Here is a 25,017-nt window from a genome sequence, read left to right on the forward strand (position 1 = left end):
ATTTGTGTTAATTTTTGTCCTAAGTTCAGGACCAGGCAGGTGCTGCTGAAGCCACGTGGTGCTGAAGGGGCAGGAGAATGCAGTTTGTATTCCACCAGTCTTATTTTGTGTACTTCTTTTGAGACTTCACATGACAAAGCATCTTTCTAAAGTACTGCTACCAGTACTTATGTTTTGAGAGAGAAAAATGGAGCAGGAAGGATCTTCTCGTGCTTTTGTCGTGTCAGGGTGCGAGCAAAAGGCCTCCAAGGTACGTGAAGGCCTCAGAGCATGCTGATTTTTTTTTTCTTATGACAGATGCATTGTGTTTATATCTTCTTTTCTATAACAGGATCCTGTTAATTCAGATTACTTGCCAAGTTGTTTTTCTTTGATGTATCTATCTGCCATAGTTTCTTAGCAATTAAGATTTTAAAAATATTTTGTGGGAGGTGCTCATCATTTTCTGACTCAGTTGATTTCAATAAGAATCAAGCCTGTAAAGCAGCTGTTACACTCAAGCAGTCTGTAATTGACCTATAATATACTGCAATTAAAATGTATATCAGCTTTTGGAAACACAAATTACCCCAATCATGCTTTGGGGAGGAAAGCTTAATATGTTAAGCTGTTACTGGTAGCTTATGATTTCTGCGTACTGGTTGCCAGAATAAGATGGGCTGGATCACCTTCAGCAGGATTTTAGTCTTTGCTACTGCCCCTTTGGTAAGTTAGTAGGTTCTATATGATGTGATTAGTTTGAGGCACTGTATGAGCACTAATTGTCAGTGAGGCAACAACATTTTTTATCGCTCCCTTTACAATTTTAAAACTCCAAATAATGTGATTACCTGCACAGGTCCGTCAAAGAAGTCTGGAAATGTAGTCTGCAAACCATTTCCTTCCCAAATCAGATCATGCAGAGCTTTATTTGGTGGCGTGGTACTGATGTGTGCTGCTTGCCTTTGCAGTTTCTGGGCAGCATGAGTTGTAGCAAATACCCTCATTGGTTTTCCTCACACCCGGTGGCAGAGCAGAGTTGTTTGCAAGGTGGCCTCCTGGCTGAAGTACCTGAAGCAGGAAGAACTATTTAAGAACTAAAACAAATCTTGCAGGACACGCTGACTTTTGGTTTGAATTACTGTTGAATTCCTTTTGTTCCACCGCCTCTCAAAGTCTGAAAATTCACAGCTGTGAGAAGCCTGGATGTGAAGATGTGCTGTTAGTGACCTTCTCCTTTGGAGCCCTCTGGGAATTGCATTTTCAGACTTCTGAGAAATTCTGGTCTGCCCTATCTAGAAGGCATTTTTTTTTCATTCATCAAAGACTCTTCTTGCTTCCGTGGGTAGGTGAGCTGGAAGGAGGGAGGCCTGTGTAACCAGGGCCCCCTCTGTCAGCAGCCCTGTCTTTTAACAGCCATGGCTTGCTGTGTACCTGAGTGCCTTAGGCTAATGAACTTTCCCATTAGAGTTCATCTACCTTTGTGCATATGAATACTTCTTTATTTGTGTGTATCTAAGGTAGATGCTGCACCAAGCCTGACATTGCTTGTTTTTCTTTACTTTCTCTGCCAACTGCCTGGGGATTTGCTGTCCAGCAGTTGAAAAAGTACCACCAGAACTGGAGGATGAAAGGTCAGAGAGCAGCTAATCCTCAGATAACAGCATGCCTGGGGCGTGCGGGTCCTGGGCACCTTAAGGCATCTGTGCTTCTGTTGAGGAGAAGCAATGAGGAAAGAGAGACACCACACCACGGATCTTTCAAGAGATGCATCCTAATAATACACGAGTTTGTTTGGTTCGATGTCATACAAGATGTGAGGTTTTTTGGTGTTAGTGAGAGGAATGTAAATGTAAAGAAGTTCTTGAACACTCACCTGTTCCTTGTGTGCAGTTCCTCCTGCTGATAATGCATTTGGATGGTTGAGTGAATGAGTGTAACACCATTCTGGTAAACCCTTCTTGATTGAGGATTCAGAGCAGCCTGTTTCTGTAAGTCACTTAGTGACATTCCCCAAAGTTTTTTATAGCGACCTTTAATTTAATCAGTGATGTGGGCAGCATTCTCAACTGTGGAGTAATCCAAAGGGGTTTTAGGTAATCTTTCATCAGATTAATGAGGAGTGGATTCTTTAATTTTTATTTTTTTATTTTATTTGTTTTTTTTTTTCCTCCCCGGTGAGATAAGGAGAGAGTTGCTGCTATGTCCATCAGTGCTGTCCCTCAGCACCTGCCCTCTCCATAAGATGTAATTTTTTGAGGTGTAAATCTTTTTGAGTTTTTGTGTCTTTGAGGAACATGGTTTAGTGAGAACTACTGGTAATGTGCAGATGGTTGGACTGGATGATCTCGTAGGTTTTTCTGACCTTGGTGATTCTGTGATTCTAAAGATACACAGCTTCTGCAGTGCCAGTAATTTAGATTTGTCCTCTCTTCCCTTTTAGAAGAAAGCAAATGCAGCAGTTCTGTGTTTTGTGCTCTGGATTGCATGGGAACCAGTGGGCTCTTTTGCTCTCTATGCTATCATGTGATGGAAGGGTGTGTGGTGGTGGCTGGTGCAGCAGCTCTGGGAGATGGACTCAACCCAGCTCCTGTGCTGGGCAGGAGAGCTGGCTGCAGGCTGTGCCGCAGGCTCATCCTCCATCTGTTCCACTGCTCTGTTGGTAGTGCCTTTATTTCTAAATCCCATTCCACAGGAGTACTAAATAGAGACGTTTGTGGATGATGAGGAAACAAGAATAAAATAGTTAATAGGAGGAAAGCAGGAATTATGTGCTGAAAGTTGAACGTGCTCTCCTTGTGCAAGCTGGGAATCCACTGCCTGCAGTGACATTACACAGCTGCTGTCCAGGCACGCCATCAGGTTTGTTGCACTGCTGAAGTCTTTCCTCCTTGCTGCCTGCAACCCTCTGCTCCCAGCTCTGGGGATGTGCACGGACTGTGCTGCTATGTTTTCCCAGCTAGCTTTGTCTCATGCTGTGGCAGACATGCTGTTGGCCCTGTGCTTCATCTAATGCCAACGTGAGTTGCTTTGGCTGCTGGTGCTGAGGCTTGCTTCTGTTGTCCAGCAGCACAGACATCACTCTGTGAGTGGAACCCAAGGCCATGGGCTGGAAGGGGCTGGGAGCCCCCGCTGTCCTGCAGCTGCACTGCGGGCAGTTGGCAGCAGCCTTCTGTGCTCTGCATGTCTTTGTTTGTAAAAATAATAAATATTGCAAAAAATGGTGAGGTAGTGACTCTTCTCCACCCATCGGTTGCTGTTCTGTGTGTTATTGCATGTTTTGGTTTGTGCTTTGGATTAACTTTTTTCCTCTCTTTCCAAACATTCTGTTTCCTGTAAATGCTGTGTCACTTCACAGTGGCATTTAGCAAGTTAATGTTTTCTGGGCTTTTGGGCAGCTTCTAACTGCTTCCTCTTCTGTTTGTCACAGTTAAACTCTGGTGCAGAGTTATGAAGTTCTTGATGCAAGGGATGTGTCATGGAAGGAGAATGGGGAAGATTAATAAGTAATCTTTTATTGGAGGAGGCAGAGAAGCTGAGGTGATGGCTGACCTTTCTGAAGTCCTTGGGGAGAATGTTAAGATAGAATAGACCCACTTAGCTAACATTAAACAGTTTTTCTCTGTTCTTCTTTGAAACATTGTAGATAGGAGCTAGTAGGAAGGGCCTTATTAGCATTGTCTGTATTCAAAATTGCTGGGACTTCTATCAGGCTACTTATTTGCCACTGCAATTTGTATTTGACCTTTCTGTCCTAGGTTTTGGTAAATAACTGCTCTTACATCTCTGATTTATAGTTATCATTATAAGCATTCTCATTGGTGGTACATTTATATGAAAAGTCCTAAGCAAGATTTCAAGTTTTCCTTGATATATCTGAACGCTCATTATTTAACTTGGATTTTCCTAACCTTAAATGCATTTACACGAAAGATAATCCTTCCTTTATGAGGCTCAGAAAGAACTCCTCTTACAAGTATTCTAACCAGTTTAGTTATGATAACCTGGTTGACCTTTGCTAGAGGTATGCTCTATGGAAAATTGGTATATATGGTATGTGGAGGGTGACTTCACCTCTTCTGGCTGTGTGGGCTATTTGCTGTAATCCTGATGTTGATTCCTGTTGCACACATTGGACTGCATTCTTCCAATAGTTCTTGAATGATATAAAATATTTGTGTTTCTTTCAAGCCTGTCTTTCCCTGTTTGTAACTCCAAATTTCCTATGGGAAAGTTTTATCACTGTTTTTCCCCACTTGCATCTCAAATTCAGTTGCATTTGACTTGAAAGGTGAAGCAAAACATTCTTCTTAGTCATGTTGGGAAACAAGCTTCAAAGTATTAACTTCAGGTAACTGGATCTCTGACACGCAGGTTTCACAGGGCGATCATGTGATTCTAATTATGCTAATTACCAACAGCTTTTATGTACTTCATTTAAAAGTAATGACTTGAGGTTGTTAAAAGAGTAGTAGGTGTTAGCCATGGAATACATTAACTCATGGAGATTCTAGGGAAGATTTGAATGGTGATAAGAAAGGATGTTGAAATTGGGTTTTGTGTCTTCTTTTGTCTCTTGCAGTATAAATGTGTTCAATGAGATGAAATTCATATGGCAGATAATGTTCTGTGAGCTGTGTTCTCTGTTTCACTGAGATCATTCTGGACTAAATGCACTGAAATTGGCTTCCTAGGCTGCCACTGTGGCCTAAATCATGTGTGTAACCGATAGGATCACTGATACTCATGCTGTGTTCTGAAGTACTTGAAATGAGACTTCTGGTTCTTAACGGAAGGAATTTTATGTGATGCTTTGAGTTTTCTGCTATGTATTTTAAATGAGTATTGAAGAATTGCAACAGTCCTCCCGTATCTCAGTGTTGGAAAGAAGATATTGGCATCAGAATTGTCCTGTCTATGTTAATGTAAGAAAGATCTTCTGTAGCAATTCTGCCACGTGGAATAGCTGTCTCAAACACATCACTTCTCCTTCCTACCCAAACGGAGGGTAGATTTACGGTATGAATCATTTATCTGTCTTCAGTTTGACACTTGGAAATGACTATTGAATAACCCAAGAGACAAAATAGATCCCCTAAAGAACTACTCCTTCTTCCCCAGCCTGGGAGACAGAAGCTTGCCGAGAGGTTTGTGTCTTTAAAGAGCAATGGCACAGAGGGAAGTAGGTGTGAGCAGAGATGTAATCAGACAGTCTTTCCATTTGAATAGTGATGGCAATCTGCATGAAGTCAAAGTGTGGCATTTAAGTAATCAAATTGGTGGCTTCCTCAATAGCAGTCAGGGCTTGTTCTTCTGATGCAATTGATAGATAAAGGGGGGAAAAATTAAAATGGTTTTTAATAACCTGTGGGGCCTTTTCTTCACTCAGCAAGGAACAAATTCATGTTTTATGTAAAGCACTTTTTTCTGATCTATGCTTAACATCAGTGAGGCCTGGAAATACCCCGCCACGTTTATGAACCTTGCTACAGATTTTTGCAGGGGTATTTGTGAGGGGAGATGCCCTTTCCCTTGGTGCAGATGTTGCGTTAAGTCATAGCGGTGTGGCTGCATCGTTGGCCTGTTGCAATGTGTGAACTCAGTCACCCAATTTGCAATCTTCGTCCAGCTGAGTGATTACGAAAAGCTCTGAATTGCTCGACTGAATTTTCCTTCCTCAGTTGATAAATGTGGCTCAGTTGAGCTGTGTGTGAGGTGGATAAAGTAAGCATGGTGCACACAACTTTGATCTGTTCCTTTAAGTTGGTTCCAACTCTGTTGCTTTGTGCATTGGTTTAATCTCTTTCTAAACTGTTAGCGTGAAAGTGCTTTGTTTTGTCTGTAAAGTTGACAGTGGAGCTGTCTCAAGTAGGCAATGCAGTGCCTTTTAAGTATCAATGCTCATAACAGAAGGTTTCCTTTTGCAAGTGTAAATATATGACTGACTTGAATTCGTGAGTGCTGAGAGGTTACACAAACAGAAGACAATCTCAACCTATTCTCAAGGGCTGGAAGAGAACTGGATATAGATTTTTTTTGTTGTTGTTTTTTAACCTGTGGACTTGAAGATGATAAAACTTCAAAATTCTAGGCTAAGGGGTCTCATTTTGAGTGAAACTGAGAGGAATTTTGGTGCAATTGTGAAACAACCCTGATACTACTTGTATTATAGAGGGTTTGAGTGGGGGTGAATCCTTTCAAAAGTTTTTGTTTGGGTTTGATTTTCTTTTCTAATATATATATATATATATATATATATATATATATATATATATATATACTTAATATTAATATATACTTAATACTCTGTCTTAGATGTGAAATTGTTGAGTTTAATTGGGTCAAGGAGAGATTTGGTTACCAATAATGCCATTGTTCAGTTTCTGAAAGGACCCCCAGTGATTTGGAGGGTGCTTGAAAGGCAGAAAGGCCCAGTCACCTTCCAAAGAGTGTATGAAAGCATTGGTTGTTTGTTTCTCTGTTTACAGGGGTTGCTAAGAGTAGGTCTATAATAATATGCTCCCACCCTCAAGCTAGATCTAAATGTGCAGTGCTGAAAGTGGCCCAAATCAGTGAGCTGTGGCTCGTCTGGTGGCTGGGCTCGTCTGTTGTGTTGCTCTTCCCCCATGCCAGACTTTTCCCCTAGACTTAGTTGCTGACATGTGCTGCTTCTCTAAGGTAAGAATGTGGGTTCTGAATCATTCCTACCTTCCTTGAATGACTCTTCTGTGCTCTGCCTGTTTCTTTCCAAGTGGATACAGCAAGCAGGTAAATGTCCTTGTTAGTTGAGGAGCTCGGTGTAGCTTGCAGAATCCTCACTGAGCAATTGAAGGCCAAATGTATGATTAGCAGCAGATGTTTGTACACATGAATTGTTTAAAGTGTTGTTACTGCCAGCTTGGAAATGCATCGAAGTTTGGTTTACATGATGAAACACATTCAGCTGTGCTTTGTGAATGATGGGAGAGGGAGTAAATGCACAGTTAAACAGCCTAGGTGCACCTGATTCTCTCTAGTTTGCAGACAGGACAGAAGTAGACTTACTCTGAACATCATCGTACAGTATCTCTGTTCTTTGTGTATGTATACATATTCTGTGAGTTCCTGATTGCTGATATCCTTCTAATCAGCAGTGGAGGTCCAAAGCTTTAGTTATCTCTTGACAGTAATCTACTTTGTGAACCTTATCCCACTTCTCATGCAAGTATGGGCTGTCTGCTCGCCATAGCTGTGATTGTAACCGGAGATGTGTATCATAGGTCAAAACTTAGCATTGCCTATTAGTAATACAGAGTTAAGGTTACTCAAAAGAATTGTGACATAGATTTCCACTGCCATAGCCAAAAGTCGCATACTAACAAAATTATTGCAATAACTTAATTCCTTTTGAGGTCTCCCTGTGCTGTGGGTTGAGCTTTTCTGTGGTTTACTGGAAAAGCTGTAGCCTCTGTTTGGCTGAATTGCTTCTGCTTTACAAATAGTTGATATCTTTGTTAGAGAGCAGAATGGACATAGACAACACGTTCTGGATGTCATGCACAATGGTGAATATATAGGTAGTTAAGGTAAACAAGCGTGACTGCTTGGATATCTCCATAGGCATTCTCCCCACCCTTCCACTCCCAAGGTGTCAGAGTAAAATCTGACTTTTTCCTCTTCCTGTCTTTGAATGGGAATTGTCAAAGCTGATTCTCATGAGTCCTTTCTGTGACATGTGCTGTGAGAGCAGGAGATAGGATACAAATGCAGAAACCTTCCCTCACTAATAGGCATCCCAATTAGTCATCCCCTGTGTAATAAGAGCACACGTTAGTGCAGCAACACTGCTAAAAGGTGTCATGGCCTGAGTGGACCACGTGCTGCCCAACACCTGCTCTCTCTCTGGGTGTTCCTGTTTGTCAGAAGGTGAATTGTGGTGTGCTGACAATGTGTTGTCATCCAGGTGCAGAACACATCCTCAGCTACTGCACTGCAACGCAGCTGTGCTCCGTGAGGAAGGGCTGATGCTGTCTGCTGTTGAGATGTTCGGATCTAATTCATTTTGCTGTATTAACTTTCTGCTCAAATACATTTCTAGGATATTTAGTCCTAGAATTCTTTATTTTAAGTAGACAACTTAATTTTGTGTTCCATCCAGTCATACTTCCAGCTGAAAAACAAAAAATATGAAAAGACCACCTGAACACTTGTACATGTTTCTGTCTTTGCTTTGAGTTTCAAGCTTTGCTTTATTTAAGACATTAAAAAAATGCATGTAACGTGGTTTTATGTTTTCTTCACAGACTCTGACGCATCTGTGGGACCTGCAATGACAAGTCAGAACAGTAGCCATGCAGAGAAAACTGGTGAAATGTCCTCAAAGCAGCCAGCACCAAAAGTGCAGGTCCAACGATCTGTCTCCCGAGAAACCATCACTATTCATTTCTCTGCATTTGGGAAGGAGGAAGAAGAGGAGGAAGAGGAGTTTAAGGAATTTCTTGATGAGGAACTAGATGACCAAAGCATTGTAACAGCACTTGAAGCCAAGGAAGACCTCTGCTTTGAGCATACCGGCCATGATTTTTCTGGTCCAGCTACCTCGCTTAACATGGCCAACTCTGCATCACTGCTGTCCTCATCACCTGCAGTTCTGCCAGCTGCAGACGCCGTAAAGCTGTTGGATTCTCCTTCCACATCCCAAGTACTCAGTGCAGTGCCACTAGTCCTGTCTCCCTCATCACACTCTTGTCATACGTTTAGCTTGTCGGGTGCGTCACCACCTGTGGAACAGAAGGCCAACTTCTCGTCTTCCCCATCCTCATCTCCTTCCAGATCAGTTGTCTGCCCTAGTGCGTCATCCACCATTTCTAGTTCCAAGCCTTTTAAGGGTTTAGTCAAGTCCCTTTCAACAGATGTGGAACCAAAAGAGCCAACCCCACCGATGAGACATAGACAGTTAATGAAAACTTTAGTGAAATCTCTGTCTACAGACACTTCTAAACAAGAATCCGAAGCTGTGTCATACAGACCACCGGACTCGAAACTGAACTTGCATCTGTTCAAACAGTTCACTCAGCCTCGAGCTACAGGTGGTGATTCCAAAACTGCTCCCTCATCTCCATTAACATCTCCCTCTGACACTCGTTCCTTTTTTAAAGTACCTGAAATGGAGGCTAAAATTGAAGATACTAAAAGACGCCTTTCTGAAGTGATCTATGAGCCTTTTCAGCTGCTCAGTAAAATAATGGGTGATGAAAGTAGTAGCCACAGGCCCAAAGCCTTATCTTCAAGTGCTTCAGAACTCTCAAACCTTTCCAGTTTGAATGGCCATTTGGAAAGCAATAACAACTACAGCATTAAGGAAGAGGAATGTGATTCTGAAGGGGATTTGTATGGAAGTGACTCTAACGTGAGTAAGAACGATCAGTCAAAAACAGCTGAGGAACATGCAAAAGAGACAGAGACCAAAAGCTCTCAGTCCGCAAGCACAAAGGATGTGAGTTCGAAAACTTCACTCGTACTTGAAAAATGTTCACTGTCTGCACTAGCAAGCAGAGAGGATGAGGAGTTTTGTGAACTGTATTCTGAAGACTTTTCCTTGATAGAGGATGAAAGCAAAACCGATAAACGTTCTGAAACTTTGCTCGATCTCGAGATGACTGATGAAAATGGTGTTATGCTCAGTAGTGAAGAAGAAAATAATCTGTGTGTGCAACAGCCTAAAATACCAGTAAAAACTTTATACTTCTTAACACTGTTAGTCTATGCTTACTTTATTATTCCTCTCCCTGGCTACTTAAGTGGACTCCTCTTTGGAATGGCCCTTGGATTTATGACAGCTGTCTGTGTGATTTGGCTGCTTACTCCACGTAGTCATGAATATCTCAAGTTTCGTGAAAGTATGAAAAGGCAATGGAATACAGGAGCTCTAGACATCAAGGAACCTGAAATACTGAAGGTGAGCTCGTGGTACTTTGTCTGTATGCGTTATTTTGAGTCAGAGCAGTAAACTGGATATTCTGAAGTTGTGAGTGATCTGAATTATTACCATTAGCATTTCTTGTGTTTGCATAGGGTCAGTTGGCTTTGAGGGATGGATTCTGTAATGGTTTAGTATTCTAAAATATATGTGGCTTCAATGTCCTTAAGAATTAGTTAATTAAACAGTTAGGGATGGAGTACAAAAGCCAGTTTTTGCTGGCTGCCAACAGAAATTGCATGCCCACCTATCTTGATATTGCTTATTTTTCGTGAATGATGTGAGTCGCAGTCTTTAATTGGTTGTTGTGAATGCAGACTGAATGCACCTGTCTACCCACTGGATATACACACTGCTTACGTGTACAAATCTTGACAGACTTTCACTTTTGTCCTTTGTCCCTTGGATGCTGAAATCTTGCGTATCAGTTTGCCTTGATACGTGAAAAGTTGATAAAGATCCTGATAATTGTTGTTGGCTGCTGTTAATGTGGCTCTTGAAGGTGTTAGTTGTTAGTCAGGAACCTTAAATACATCTTAATGCTTCTATTCAGGAGGTCTATTTTAACAGAGTAGCTGTAGGCAAGAAATGCACTGTGCAAAGGGATCTGTATGAATGTAGATTAATGTTGTGTATGACCTAATGAGTACTACTTGTGCTTGTTAACATACATGGTAATTGTCTTTAATATGTAAAAGCCCTATAGAAATGCTTTTTAATCCTTCATGAGTTGAAAATGCAGCTCATGCTTGTACTGGAGCATTATAATACGATTAAGCAGGTTGCAAGTTATTCCTCCCTTGTACAAATATTCTGTATTTGCTGCTGTCAAAACAATACTGGGCAATTCTGAAGCTCTGCCAAATGGGAGAAAGGTTTGACCTGTAACAAAACCCATGTGAATGCAGGAGAACCAAGCTTGCATGAGGACGGTGTCTTCAGAGCTTAATGGTCTTCTGTTCCAGCCTGACCTGATTTCATGCTGATGTGCTAAGAGCTAGAAGTAAGGCCCTTTTATGGGGCTCTGGAAGTTGGGATTCTGCCAAACCACTGTCATGCTATTTCTGCATGAGCACGTGCATCTTCTCTGCCATGCAAACTTCTCAGACAGCGGTTATGTTTTCCTTGACTTTCAACACCTAGTGGAAAATGGGAGTTCCCCACCAGCAGGTGCCAAGGTACCTGAGCACACACAGTCCCCCTGCAACTTCAGAGCACGCTGCCTTAACCTCTTGTTCCCACAGATTCACTTCTCTGGCTTCCTTTTCCTTTCTTTTTTTGCCCCATCCACGGATTGCTTTTTGGTTTTGCTTTTTTACTTTCTAATGCATTTGGCTCTTCTAAGCTCACTGTTGGTGTTTTCAAATAGGTGTTCCCTTGTGTTGTGCTGGCTGATACAAAAGGTTTTAAGTAACAGCTAAAATGCAGATATATGCACCCTTTCCATCAGGAAGACTTTTATGGGCAGGCAGTGCAGGAGAACGTTGTACAGAAGGAGGGGCTTTTGGCTGCATGCTGATCCTGTGCATCACTCTGGGGTTTTTGTATTGGGTGGTGGCCTCTGATGGTGCATATGTTTTCAGTGCAGGTGATGGTTACTTCTGCCCTCCTTGGCCTTGCTTTGGTTTGGTTTGTTCCTCGTAGGTTCCATGTCAAAAAACCTCAAAAATCTGTCCTGTATTTTTCTCATTTATCAAACAGAATCCTGGTGTAGCAGTAGTGCTGCTGTGCCAGGTGAGGTGTGTGAGGGCTAACAAACGGGACAGATCCAGATAGTGTCTGTGTTTGAAACAACACCTGTGGCCTTTGCCATAAAAGCAGTCCTCCCACTGCTCTGACCAGATGCTTTTTTCAGGTTTGGTACTGTGCTGCTCGGGAGGCACTTTCTCCCATTTTCGGCTGTGAGTTCCGAGCAGCTGCTGACCTTCAGAACTGGAGATCACAGGATCAGTGCAAATGGCAAGCAGCTGCAGAGCAGTGCATGACTGTGGGCATTGTCCTCCCTGCATGACTAGATTTCTCATTTTAACAACTTCGCTGGTATGGAAAAAACCCATCCTACAGCCTCTCCTCGCCTGCACAAGGAAATCCATTGTTGCTTCTGTAGTTTGATAGAACTTATCTGTTGCTGGTACATTACAGGAATGGAACTCCTCTGTTCAGATGCATTGAGAAGTAGTTTCCTTTGGCTGTGAATCTTTTGTTTCAATTTCTTTTTGCAAAGAGAGACGTTAAGGCCTCTCTGCGGGAATTGTCCTTAGAATGTGGAGACTTGGAGTGAACTGGGGCTTCTTGGAGAAACTAAAAACTGTTTGTGGTTTACCATATAACAGTGAAAAATGCTGAAAATGAGGGGGCAGGTGGTATCATCCCATCTCTTAACACTGTTGGATAGAAGGGAAAATATTTCTGCACTGGGCACATGTTTTCAGATTCATTAACAGAGTGAGGAGTCATCATTTGGACATTATTAGCATTCCACTCAGAGCTGCATGGTCTTTGTGCTGCAAAATAACTTGAAATGTGAGTGGGAAAAGGCAGGAACGCATCCTTAGAAATAAGGAAACTCAAAAGGGGAGAAGCTGGGTAGGACAGGTGCTGGTGCAGTGGGTGACCTAGTGGCTTAATGCAGTCCTCTTTGCTACCAGCCATTCAAATGTCACCATTAGGGTCTTGGGTAATGGTTGTGTAGCTGCTGAGAAAGCGCCACAAGGGTGATGCATGTGGTGTGTGTACAGAGGTGTTGGTCTCATCTCTATGCTTGTGGGTTTTTGCTTCTAGGTATGATACTGTGGTGTTGAGAGCAGTGCATAAATCAGGCACTGTTCATTGCTGCACCTCCTCCACTGAGCTGAGTGCTGCTGTCAGAAACCTGCAGCTGCTTCTGTCTCATGTGGGATGTTAGAGAAACTTCAAGTGTACTCCCTCCTTGCTTATTGGGAACCCTGCATTCTTGGGGTTTTCCAGCCCTCTTCCTGCCAAACTCCAGTTATGGTGGCTATAAAACCAGCCTCTGTGGCTAAGCTTTGTGAAATGAGCCCCTTTCCATGCGTTCCTTCCTGTTGGTGCAGGTTTGCTTGCTCTTCAGTGGAGCTTCACTGCAGGACAGGATGATAAGCTTTTGTCTGCATGTTTCCCTGGCTGCAGGCCTCCAGACCTTGTTGTCTGAGCTAGAAATAGCCTGGAGACCTGATCTGGGGGCAGGTGGGAGCCTGTCCAGAGCCCTGTGAGCCATATGGGTGTCTTGGTTCTGCACTGAGAGGACGGATGGTGCACAGTGGCTCAAGGCAAGTCACTTATGTCCTTGTGCTTCAGTAAGTCCAGCTGGAGTTCCTGGCTGCAAATTAATTGCTGTCTGCTCAAAGATGTCTTGGCTTAATAGTCAAGATATAACAGTAAATAGGATATGCTCAAACAAACACCAGCCCTGCTGTGCAGAGCCCTGATGGTTTATGGAGAGCTCCTCCTTGTGCATTATATTCCTTATGTAGCAGTTGTATGTAACCCTGTGTAAGCAAACAGCCTCACACAAAGCTGCTTCAGTGAGCATGCATTGGTATTTCTGTTAATAATGAGGACGTCAGTCTTGGAGCTGAGTGGAGATGACTTAATCTTTCCTGAACACAAAAAGGATGGTAATTGATCCAGGTGGCTTTCTTTTTTTTTTTTTTAGGATTTATGGTGAAAATAGGACTAGGTGTCAGAGTAAGCAAAAAATAGATGCCACTGTTACTATGGCATCTCAAAAAAGGTGTGCTGTCTGTATGGAGCTGGAGCAAGTGAGCATTAAAATAAATGTTACGTTTCAGTGTGTGGGTGGAAACTTATTCAGGAAGTTAAAATGTTGCAGTAAGATCTGGGATGCTTTACACCTACTGAGAACTTCTGGGTGGTTTTGAAGAATCGGGTTCTGCTCCCCGGGTACCCACGAAGCTGCCACTTCTCTTTGTGCTCCAGTGAACCTCCCTGGAAGCCTTTCTTCCTCTGTCTATTGACACTAATGAATATGTGCGAAATTAAGGTGTTTATTAGCAGGTACAGGTCATTATCCAAGCATGCTGTCTGGTAGGCCAAGAGAAGGAAAATTTGTGTGCTGTGAAAGCTTTCTGGCTGATCCTGCCTTGTTTGTCATCCTGTGTTTTCTGTAAGCAGATGTTAGTGCAGAGTGACGTCACCTCCGTGGTTGGAATCAGTACCTGCAGCCTGCTTACAGCCAAGGCTGTTCTTCTGTTTTCTTTTTCCCCACTGCAGAGGAATCACTGAAATTTAATCCCCACATCTGACTTGTGTTGCAACTGCACGGTTGCACAGCATGTTCAATGATGTAAAACAGCAGTGCTGCGTTAAAACAAACTCCATCATGGTCCTGGATTGTGGCTGATTACAGCATGGGTGCTGTCTGTAAGCAGGCTGCTTGCTCTGCCCTTGTTGTTGGCAATTAACATGTCAGAGCCTTGTGGAAGCAGGCAGGCTGCTCTGCACATGTCCTTCCCAGCTGGCTCATGGCCTTCCCATGTGTCTGCAGTGCAGTGGGCTGGGGTGAGAGCTGCTCCTTGAGATGAGGAGCTGCTCACACAAAATGACTTATATGGAAAACCAGACTGTGTGCTTGGGATGTGGTCCTCATCTCATGCCCTGTCAGCTGAGTGCTACCTCAATTTGTGTGTTTACTGCCTTGTATTTGTGCTGTGACACAAGCTTGACAAAAGCTTGGATAATTATTGAAGACTTTTAAACTTCTATTGCATACCGTATTTGGCTTTCTGGCTGCTTAAAAGCCTGTTAATGAGTATTTTCCTCTCTAGGGGTGGATGAATGAAATTTATAATTATGATCCAGAAACATACCATGCTACGTTGACTCATTCTGTCTACGTGCGACTTGAAGGAAGCACCTTAAGGCTTTCAAAACCTAATAAAAATATTTCCAGAAGAGCTGTGTACAATGAGCCAAAGCCTGAAGTCACGTATGTCAGCCAGAAAATTTATGAACTTACGGAGAGCAAGGTGAGGGTGCTTTCCTTATATCTGATGTTAACAGAGTACTTTGAAACTCCATTTTTTTCATTACTCTAGTTATATGCTATCACAGTTACAAAAACAGTTTTGTTTGCGCAAACTTGTAAGAGATTGATCGGGATTTGGAAAACAAATCCATATTACACATAAATGAAAAACATGAGTTTTGTCTTTGTCTGTTTGAAAAAAAATAACACCTGGGAGGTTACAGAATTGTTCACTGTGTGTTAGATTTCTTGTTGACTGTTTTGAAGCTTACAGTGGAATGCGTAATCCTTGGTTGTTGTCTCTGCCTCAGGGCAGTTCAGACAGCATTTGTGTTCCACTTTCACTGAATTAGGATTTTGTAGCTGTGAGTGTGTGTCAAGGATAATGCTTGAATAGTTTTCCTACAGGTTGTTTGCCTCCCTCAAGTAAGTGAGAAGCTGCTATGTAAAGTTGATTCCATGACCATTATATTAAGTAATGTATCAATACCTCATTATTAAAATAATTGATTTTTTTTTAATAAGATGCTACACTAGTATTGGACTTTGGCAGTACAGATTAGGAGGAAACTGTGTTTCTGAGGACTGTGGGAGTGGGAGGGAGAGAAGGACCCAGAAGACATTGAGGAAAACCTTCTTTTATTCCCTGCTTCCCATTCTAAAAATCAAAACTTCTGACTGTAAATGCTGTGACTCACCACAGACCTGGTGAATGGGATGACAAGCAGCTACAAATTAAGAGTCAGTTAAACCCAGGAGGTCTGGTGTAGGATCTGTCTGTCTCTTGTTCTAATGTTATACACGTGACTTTTTGAAACATAAAAGATAAAACCACAAAATAAGTGAATTTAAATCTCTCCTTTATCCTTCAGATTTCCCTGGTTCCCAAAAGTCTGGCACGAAAACGAATTTGGAATAAGAAGTACCCTATTTGCATTGAACTTGCTAGGCAGGATGACTTCATGGCTAAAGCCCAGACTGATAAAGAGAATGCAGAAGAAAAGTTGTCTTCTGAGAAGGTAGACTTGAACAATGAGGAATCCAAGAAAGCTCAGGATGGAGCCAAGCACAGTAGCCAAAAGGATCAAGTGCTTTATCTCTTTGGAAGGACTGGTAGGGAGAAGGAGGAGTGGTTCAGAAGGTTCCTTCTAGCATCCAAGCTGAAGTCTGAAGCCAAGAAGCCTTCCAGCAAGCCAGGTATTCATACGTATATCATATGGTATATCATATGGGTTGTTTGGTTTTCTTTCCCCCCAGTAAAACTATCTATTAAAAGGAGCAAATCAAATCACTGTTTTCACAGTGATAGTTATTAGCAACTGTGGAGCTATTGTGATCTCAACAGACAAGTAACACCAAAGGCACCCTCACACTCCTTATCTTGGCCTCTTGGTTCCCCTTGTTGTATACCAGCTTTTCCTCTCTTGGTTGCATTTGTGGCAGTATGACCTCAAATTTTCTTACTATTTTTAGGCTATTTTATGTAAGTACACTGTTTTTCAGTGACTGTAACTTTTGTAAGGATTAGTTGTTCCATCTGTTTTCCTTCTCATCTGCTGGAACAAATAACAACACTTGCATTTAGTCCTATTGCTACCTGTTTTTTCACTCCAGTCTGCTCTGAATACAATCCCTATTACTGGGTTAACATCACAGCAAAACACTTTTTCAATTTTTGAATACAAGACCTAACGTATATCCAAACTAATAAACATATCAAACAATCTGGTAATGAACAAATACTTGAAGTGTTAATTTTAAGCCATCCTCTGATTTTAAATCAGAGTGACTCATGCTTTTCTTCATCTCTCTGAGAAGCTTTTTAAAGGTTAACGTCATTATTTCTGGCCTACAATTTCTTGAAATAAAAATGCTAAATTAATGGATAATTAGAATTCTGTTAGTTATGTACTTTTGACAGTCTTTTGAATTGTAACAGTCTATAATTAAACTTAAAAAATAAATTAGCTATAGGTGCGTTTTAATCGCCTGACTTTTATTTTATTACTGAGCAGAACTGTTGGGAATTCTGCCATATGTTGTACATGTGTGAGTGTCTGTATTTAAATGTGGGATTGATCAGCTGAGTTTCACACATCCTCCTGAGTGCTGAGTCATGTCAAGGTTATTGGATATCTTAAGTTTGTGACCAGCTGAATACAGAGTTGTGGAATTTACTTCTGTCCTTTGAAATGAGAAAGCACTACGTTGGTCTTTTTCAGAATAAATTAAATCTGCTAGCTTATTTTGTTCCTTGAAATATTTGATTATGCTTTTCTGTTTAACAAGTATTATTTCTTCTGATTTAGGGATCTTGCCAGCACATGGTAGAACGGAGAGTCAGTCAGGAGTTCTTACACACAGTCGTAGCAGCAGCAAGGGAAGCGTGGAAGAAATTGCATCCCAGCCTAAACACAAGGATCTGGCTGGCAACGTGAGGCAGAAAATGCTCCTGGACTACAATATTTATATGGCAAAGTGTGTTCCACAGGAAAAGAGCCCATCAGGTAGTCCAGTCCTCAGTGCAGATAGCAGCCCTACAGCTGTGAAAAAGGTAATGCTTTTTCCCCAAAGAGATGCTTTGAAAGGTGTTTTATTTTATCTTGTTAACTACTTCATTTAGAAATAAGTAGGGGAGGGGGGGAAAAAGACAACTAACACATTTAAGAATCAATCTATAAGGCACTAGTATAAAACACAACACTTAATAGACGGAATCTTAACAAGAAGTATGATCACCTTTCTTTTCAAAGGTGTAATTCGTGTTCTGCACCTTTGACAGACATTTGTAAATGTTCAGAGAGGCACCAGAAGCCACAGTAAAGCATATGAAAAAAAATGTCTGCAGCTCCCTCAGGAAAAAAGCCAGTCTGGCCCCTGACAGCCCAGAAACAGTGACGAATTCACTGCTGAATTGAGCAGGGATCAAAAATGGTTCTATAAATAGATCAACAGGTGGGAAACTTGGACGCAGTGAGTCACAGCAGAAGCTGCTGTGTGAGGTTGCAGCCAGTGAGAGCAATCATTGCATAGAAATGATACTCAGAACTGTAGCATCTACATGATTGCTCTTAGAAAGCCCTGCTTTTCTGCTGGTTTCAGACTTTCTACTTGCAATAATGACAAACTCTCCTTTCGTTGCAGGTAGTTCAAAGACATTAACTATCTTGTCTTGCCTTCATAAAGTACCAGCCTACTGGTTCTAATAAAATAGATGGTGTTATGCACACCCCCCAGATTATTTCGGCTATCTTTGCTTTCCCATTTGTAGTCAGAGGTGCAACATTTGAATATGCAGTATCTTCGTGTGTTTTGAGGTGGTTTCTCCAGTAAACCAACATGTAACTCTTGGACTGTAAACAAAACCTTTTATGCAGCCAAAGGAACAATAAGTTTCCTGAAACTTATATACAACCATGGAAAGAAAGAGTATATTTCCTTGTACTGTATTTATCTTCAATTTGTGACTTCTCAGAACTGTATGTAATGTTGGGCTTTGCTTTTCTCTTTTCCTAAATAAAAAGAGTAGCATAGCTGTTACAGGATCTGTTGGGAAGGGAGAGCATCTCTGCCACAGACATGTTTGTAGGTCTGCCCCCTCTGAGATGATCTGCTTTTTCTGCCAGAGGTTAAAACATGTACAGCCCTCTCATTTCATTGCCAGAGGTGAAGTCATAGCAGCATAGTCTCATTTACTCTGTTGCATGTCAGGATGATGACAAACAAGCTTATATCAGGCCAGTTGACATGGCTGTAAAGCTGTCATGTGTGTTGAATGTTGGAATTCTTAGCTGACCTAGGCTGTAACACAGAACTTCCTGGTATAAATGGGACCTTTTCTGACCTTAGAGTAGAATTTCCACAACTGATAACCTGCTCTGTGTTTTCAGTTTCCTGATGCCCATGTGAAAGCTGAGGAAGAAGAACAGGAGGTCTGGGTGAACGCTTTGCTTGGAAGAATATTTTGGGATTTTTTAGGGGAAAAATATTGGTCTGATCTGGTGTCAAAGAAGATCCAAATGAAACTTAGTAAAATAAAGGTAACTAGTCTGGACACATGTACTTCACACGCTTCTTTGAGTTCAAAATCAGTAGAAGAAACTCTTTTAACAGAGGTTTGGATATGTAGAAAAATAATTGGGGTAAATAAATGTGATACAGAGTTTCAAGCGAGTTTTACTATCCGTTTCATAGTAGGATCGTGACAAGCTGACTTTGTTACTTCAGTTTCTGATCAACTATTTGTGTCTGTAAAGTTTCTGTGTTAAAAGGTAGAAATATTACTGTCTTTAAGAGTAAGTAGAGCTGGCTATAAGTTATTAAGCTTACTGACTCAGGTCTCTATTGCCAGGGTTACTGTACTTATGTTTTAGGTTTGTTTTCTTCCCCACTGAATTGTCAAGATAGAGTTTTAAATGAAATCTGTTATGGGAAACAGCAGATTCCTATAGAGAAAGGGGAGGTCAGAGAACCACCTTCAGGCATGTGGCGCTTGCAGGAGAGGTTGGTGGGAGTAATAGTTAAGCTCCGAGGTGATGGGATGTAATTGTTTGACTGGATAAGCTTAAAAGTGAAAGAAGTGTTGCTTTTGAGTGACTTCTGGATCTTTCCTTTGCATTCTGTAACTCTTCTGAACAGCAGCAGTTAATCATTGGCTTGTTGAGCTCCTGACACTGAGGGAGGAGTTTGCCTTTTCCTGAAGGCGAGGGAAGATGTAGGCTTGTTGACAAGAGCTCTGAAATTTAGCTGCCAGCACCAGCTGTGAGATAGTGTTGTTTGTGCTTTGGGAAATAAGCAGTAACCTAATTCTGCCCTGGCTGTTTCCACATTTGTGACAGCAGGATATTCAAACATCTAATTGGAAACAGTTGAGTGGAAAGACTAAGTATGGGGGATGGATGTATTTTGATAGGCTAATGCTTTATTTCTTAAGAGACAGAAATTCTAACAATTAGAAATGCTTACAAGTATATAGATGCTCAAATAACTGAAATACTCCTAGTATTGTAACTTTAAAGTTTTGAGATGTATTTGAAATGTTATGAAATAATTTGCCTTTAATAAAAATAGCTAAGACATTGATGGAACTTCAACTTTAAAGTATCTGTCTGAACTTAAAATCTGAAAACATCTTTAATTGTATTCCTAGTAAAATAGGAATTAGACTGCTCTTGAGCTGCTCTCAAAGCATCCTGGACTACAGAGCATCCTGGAAACTTGAAGTCAACATCTGAACCTAAACATAGCTTTAAAAGCATTCTTTTAAAGTTCACATGCTAAATCTCTTCCTAAAATAATATTTTGAACTAAGAAATGTGAAATCTTAGAATTTGAGGAAGTTTGTGTAATCACATTTGTTTTTTTTTCACTGGTGGCTCAATCCATTCCCTAAATTTAATGACCTTCCTACTCTCAGGAAATGGTGGTCAGTAGTTTCACAACATGAATTTGGTTTTGATGTTCTGTTCATATAGCTGCCATACTTCATGAATGAGCTAACGCTGACTGAGCTTGACATGGGGATAGCAGTGCCGAAGATCCTTCAAGCCTTCAAACCTTCTGTTGATTACAGAGGTAAAATACATGTTTCTTCTTCTATATTCACCAGGTTTGTGCCTTTGTATCTTTGTAGAACTGAGTTTTGATCTGTTGCTCTTGCAGGTATTTCAATTTAAGGAAGGCACACCTAATAAGAATTTATTCTACCAAGGTACTGAGAGATCTCTGTAGCATCAGGCTTGGTATAAACATAGTTCTGCAGATGCAGAAATTAATGAAATGTGAGCATGTCTTTCCATTGGGAAAAATAGATTCAATTTACAGAACTAAAGCAGAATTAGCATACAAGTGGCAGATGCATCTCTCTGTTGTGGACTACAGAGAACAATGCACATCTCATCAGGAAAGAACTGATTCTGTACTGCAGCAGAAAATAGATTTGGTTCTCTAGAAATTGCTCTGCTTTGAAAGCAGTGATTCAGAAGACACAATAATAATAAATTGGAAAACAAAAATTGTAGTGTTGCTTTGGAAAAAATACAAAACAACTCTATTTTTAAGATGTCTGTGTGCCCACTGTTAAAGATGAATTTTCTTCAAGCTGAATGACTTTCATACTGCTACTTTATGGATCAGAAGTTTTGCTTTTTTCCCCTTTTCTCTTCTTCCTGGCTTGAATTTAGTTGCAGGAGTGTATTGGAGGGTACTCTTGTTTCCTAAGTACTTTCACAAAAAGAAAAAAAAATATGGTGAATGAGTATTAGCTTCAGAAGTATTTGTTCTCCTACGTGCTGAGAAGAGTTAGTCATTACCTTTCTTCTAAGGTGTGTAATCAGAGCAGTCTTCTGTGATTCTTTCATTTGAAGTTGTTTTTGAGTTTATTAAGGGTTTCATAACTTGTCTGCTCTCAGTCCATTCGCTCCTTTGCTTACCGTGTTGTTACAGTGGATGGGTGATGTGTAAGAGAATTATCTGACTTGGGGAGGAGCGGTTTCTAATTGGTCTAAAGGGAAAGATCTCCTTGGAGGACCTGATGTGGTACAGCTATGGATTACATGACAAACAGCTTACTTTTAAACTGCTCTTCCAACTTTCATATAAAGATATGAAGACGAAATCATTTCTGGATGGTGCTAAACCAGTGAGCCAGTAGTGAGATGGTAGGACTTTAATGAACTGATGATACCACTTAAGAATATTAGAGACCTCTGTACAGGCTGTTAATTATGGGCCAAAAATAAGCCAAAACTTCAGCAAATCTCAGTAGTATATTTAGAATAACAACAAACATAGGGCAAAGTTGGAACAGATAACTGGGTTATTTGTTGTTGCCCTTCTTACCGATTTGATTGTAAGTGTTTAAAAGTTGCAAATTTACTCTGCTTCAATTTTACAATATTTTAATATTGTAAATGTTCTTAATATTTAAGACTTTCTTGTATATGTTCTGATTTAATGAAGTAACACTTGTTAAATTTCATGGATATACCTGGATGAGTTTAAGGCTTTGCAGGATCATTCTGCTCCTTCAAAACCTCTGTTCCTCTGACTGCTCCTAAGGGTCAGCATTAGGATCACACAATCACACAGATTGGATGTGGTCTCTTTTAAGATGTATTGAACTGTAGCTTTGATTACTGGCACTCTTCCTACAGTGCTTTTCACTAGCTCTGATGAACAGTTAACACCAGACTTTTGCAAGAATGGAAGATAAGTGAAGATTTAGGAGAAAATTAAATAAAACTCTATCAGTAGCGTAAAAGACTTGCTGCTCAAAGCACTGCTTAAAGGCTGAGGAGGTCAGCAACTCTAACCTTTCGCTTGTTAAAGCGAGAACAGAACAGACATTGGGGAATTGTTAAAACTCCCTTGAACATTTAAACAAAAATAAATTAAAAAGAAGAAAACCAAACAACCCAAAGCTGCATGAAAGCAAACACTGCAGATTGTACGTATTGAATCCAAATGCTTTTGTTTGTTGGCTTCTTGCCTGAGACTTGCAGCTCTGGGGAAAGCCTTATCTCTGCAGCACGGGGTACATTGCTCTCACACCTTCTTAGAGCTGAGCTTTATAAAAGAACCTGTTTGAAAAGAGCAAACTGACTGTTTTTGGGGGAAAAATAAAAACTTAATAGATGGAATAAGCTAATATCTCCTCTGCCAGAGATGCAGGGGGCTCTAGAGGTAGATCAAAGATGTACGTTCAGTATTTTGTACAAAGGAAAATTGTAAATCTTGTTTGAAATAAATTGAAAATCAACAAAGCTGTATTAAATTCCTTAGTGTGCCAGGCTTTGTTTGGGTTAACACGATTGTTTTGTTCTGTTCTTTAAGAGGTTATCTGAGTGAAACAGATTTGAACATTTTTTGAATTCCTCTCTCTCTGTTCTAATAACTCCAGTTCTGACCAAGGTCTGCCATTCTCAGTCATGAGATTGGGTTTAGGAGACTGAATATTTCTGGCTCTATTAAATACTGCCAACAGCAGCAAGAACTCCTTCAGTTTCTTGTTCAGTTAAACTGCGACAAGCAAACATTTATTATAGAATTTGTAATCCAGTGTAATTTTTCACGTTGTTGAATGACGTGAACTCGTAGTTGCTGAGTTTCTACGTGCTTGCATTGAGCAATTACAGGAATTACCTGCTTTGCTTTTGTACATAAACACTTCGAGGACTTCTTTAACTTACTTGAGACAATCAGTCATTTGTGGTTACCTTTCACAAGGCTTTAAATCTCAGACAGGTGCTTTTTTTGATTTTTTTCATCCGTACTTTTCTATCAGTGCTTGATAACAAAGGAAAGATTGGAAAGTAACTCAATATATTAACAGACATTGCTACGGGAAGAAACTCTTGTTTCTGTTAATGCAGTTCTATTTCAGTGTCAAGGCTGTCTGACACTGTCAGGGCTATCTGAATAAATGGTGCCATCTGCCCAATCCTTCATCCCTTCTTCCTCCTCTGCCTCCCTTTTTTCCTTTGGAAAATGTATATGATCATTTTCTGATCAGAAAGATTATCCCCCCTCAGTGTTGGCATCCTTAAATTATTTTGATCTACTCTTAAAACAGTTTTAACTCTGAAGACCACTGTGCAATGATCTAAAAGGTCTCTTTAGCTGTTTTCTTATTTCTGATGATCTCACCCTTACTTCATTACCGTAAAGAGGAAAAGTGTATATATGCTTCTATTTGAGTTCTTGTGTTTTGTTCTTATACAGGATTAGAAAATTGGTGGAAAAGAGTAATTTGGGTTAGTCAGTACTCTCTCTAGTGTATGAGGTCTTTGTGTGTCAGTGCCCTGGTCTTTGGGAGCTGTATGTATTTCTCAGGTGGAATCTGAGGACAGTGGCATTCTTCTGGTGTGCTTTCACAGAAAAGAAAACAGTCATTAATCAATTGACAAAGGGTATTACTTCTACGTCAGTCAATACTAAACAGTATTTGCCTTTAATTGCTTCCAAATAAAAGTGGGGAGCACATCTGATGTGCTAGATACCGATAAGGCACGTTGTGTGCAGCTGTGATGGCTAGACAAGAAAAATTTGTCATCTGTGCTTAGTGGCATCTGAATTCTCATCTCTGGATGGCAAATACCCAACAGCTTTTTCATTCAGTAGGACTGCAGGTGTCATTTAAGAGGTGGGATGTAATGTTGCAGTGGTTCCTTAAGATGATTTTTTGGGTGATACTGTGAGTGAGTGGTTTGCCAGACAATAGGATTTACTTAACCTTACACATCCAGGACTGTTCTCAGTAATGACCTGTGAGACAGTTGAGTTACTGAGAGAAGGTTTTCATGCTGCTTCAATAAGCCATTGTTGAAAGCAAAGCCAAACAGCATGTTGTGTAACGAAAGACCTTGTTCTGGGATTTCAGCTTTGTTTGGAGGGTGTTAATACCAAGGGGTGTCCTGATTGCAGTTTGGCTTGGAGCAGTGCTGCAGATAGTATTTGAAGTGGATCCCTGATTGTATTCTATGTTCTTTATCTTGATTCAGATCTCTTAAGCGGTTTAGGTGTGCGCAAATCACATCACGCTCCTTTTGTAGGTCATTAGCCTATATTACCAGACTGATCTGTCTTTCTCCTTGCCTTTGATGCATATTTTAACCTTTAACTTCCTGTATTCACATTCAGCTTATAAAACAACTTGCTTTCATAAGCTTGTAATTCATTCTGAATTAATGATATAATCAGTTGGCAAAGAAGTGTTTTTTCTCTTTGGGTGAAGTGTGATGAGTGGATTTGTTTTTTTTTTGTTTTTTTTTTTTTTTTAAAGTTTTGTCTTGACATTAAAATAAAATTATTATGACTGAAAAACTACAGCCTGTTGTTAATTTTTTAGGGCTTTGGATTGATTTGGAAATGTCTTACAATGGATCTTTTCTAATGACCCTGGAGACCAAGATGAATTTGACCAAACTTGGTAAAGAGCCTCTTGGCGAAGCACTGAAGGTTGGAGAGATTGGCAAGGAAGGGTAAGATATTGTAGTGATGGTGCAACTTGACTTTTCCTGGTGAAAAAGTTGAAATTTCTTTGTGCATAAGCAACTCAGGCTCTGTAATAGATTGA

General features: G+C 40.7%; 1 protein-coding gene across 2 annotated transcripts in view; it reads left to right on the forward strand.

Moving 5' to 3' along the window:
* Positions 1–25,017, forward strand: part of TEX2 (testis expressed 2) — a 39,923-nt gene that overhangs the window by 7,257 nt on the left and 7,649 nt on the right. For both annotated transcript variants that reach the window (XM_048964690.1, XM_048964691.1), the window contains 7 exons: positions 8,262–9,916; positions 14,743–14,943; positions 15,815–16,139; positions 17,252–17,496; positions 18,833–18,982; positions 20,417–20,516; positions 24,790–24,922. In XM_048964690.1, coding sequence (XP_048820647.1) covers positions 8,288–9,916; positions 14,743–14,943; positions 15,815–16,139; positions 17,252–17,496; positions 18,833–18,982; positions 20,417–20,516; positions 24,790–24,922 — 2,783 coding nt within the window. In that variant the 5' untranslated portion in view covers positions 8,262–8,287. The remainder of the gene's footprint in view (positions 1–8,261; positions 9,917–14,742; positions 14,944–15,814; positions 16,140–17,251; positions 17,497–18,832; positions 18,983–20,416; positions 20,517–24,789; positions 24,923–25,017) is intronic.

Source organism: Lagopus muta, chromosome 18, assembly GCF_023343835.1.
Source record: "Lagopus muta isolate bLagMut1 chromosome 18, bLagMut1 primary, whole genome shotgun sequence".
In the NCBI taxonomy this organism is placed as follows: domain Eukaryota; kingdom Metazoa; phylum Chordata; class Aves; order Galliformes; family Phasianidae; genus Lagopus; species Lagopus muta.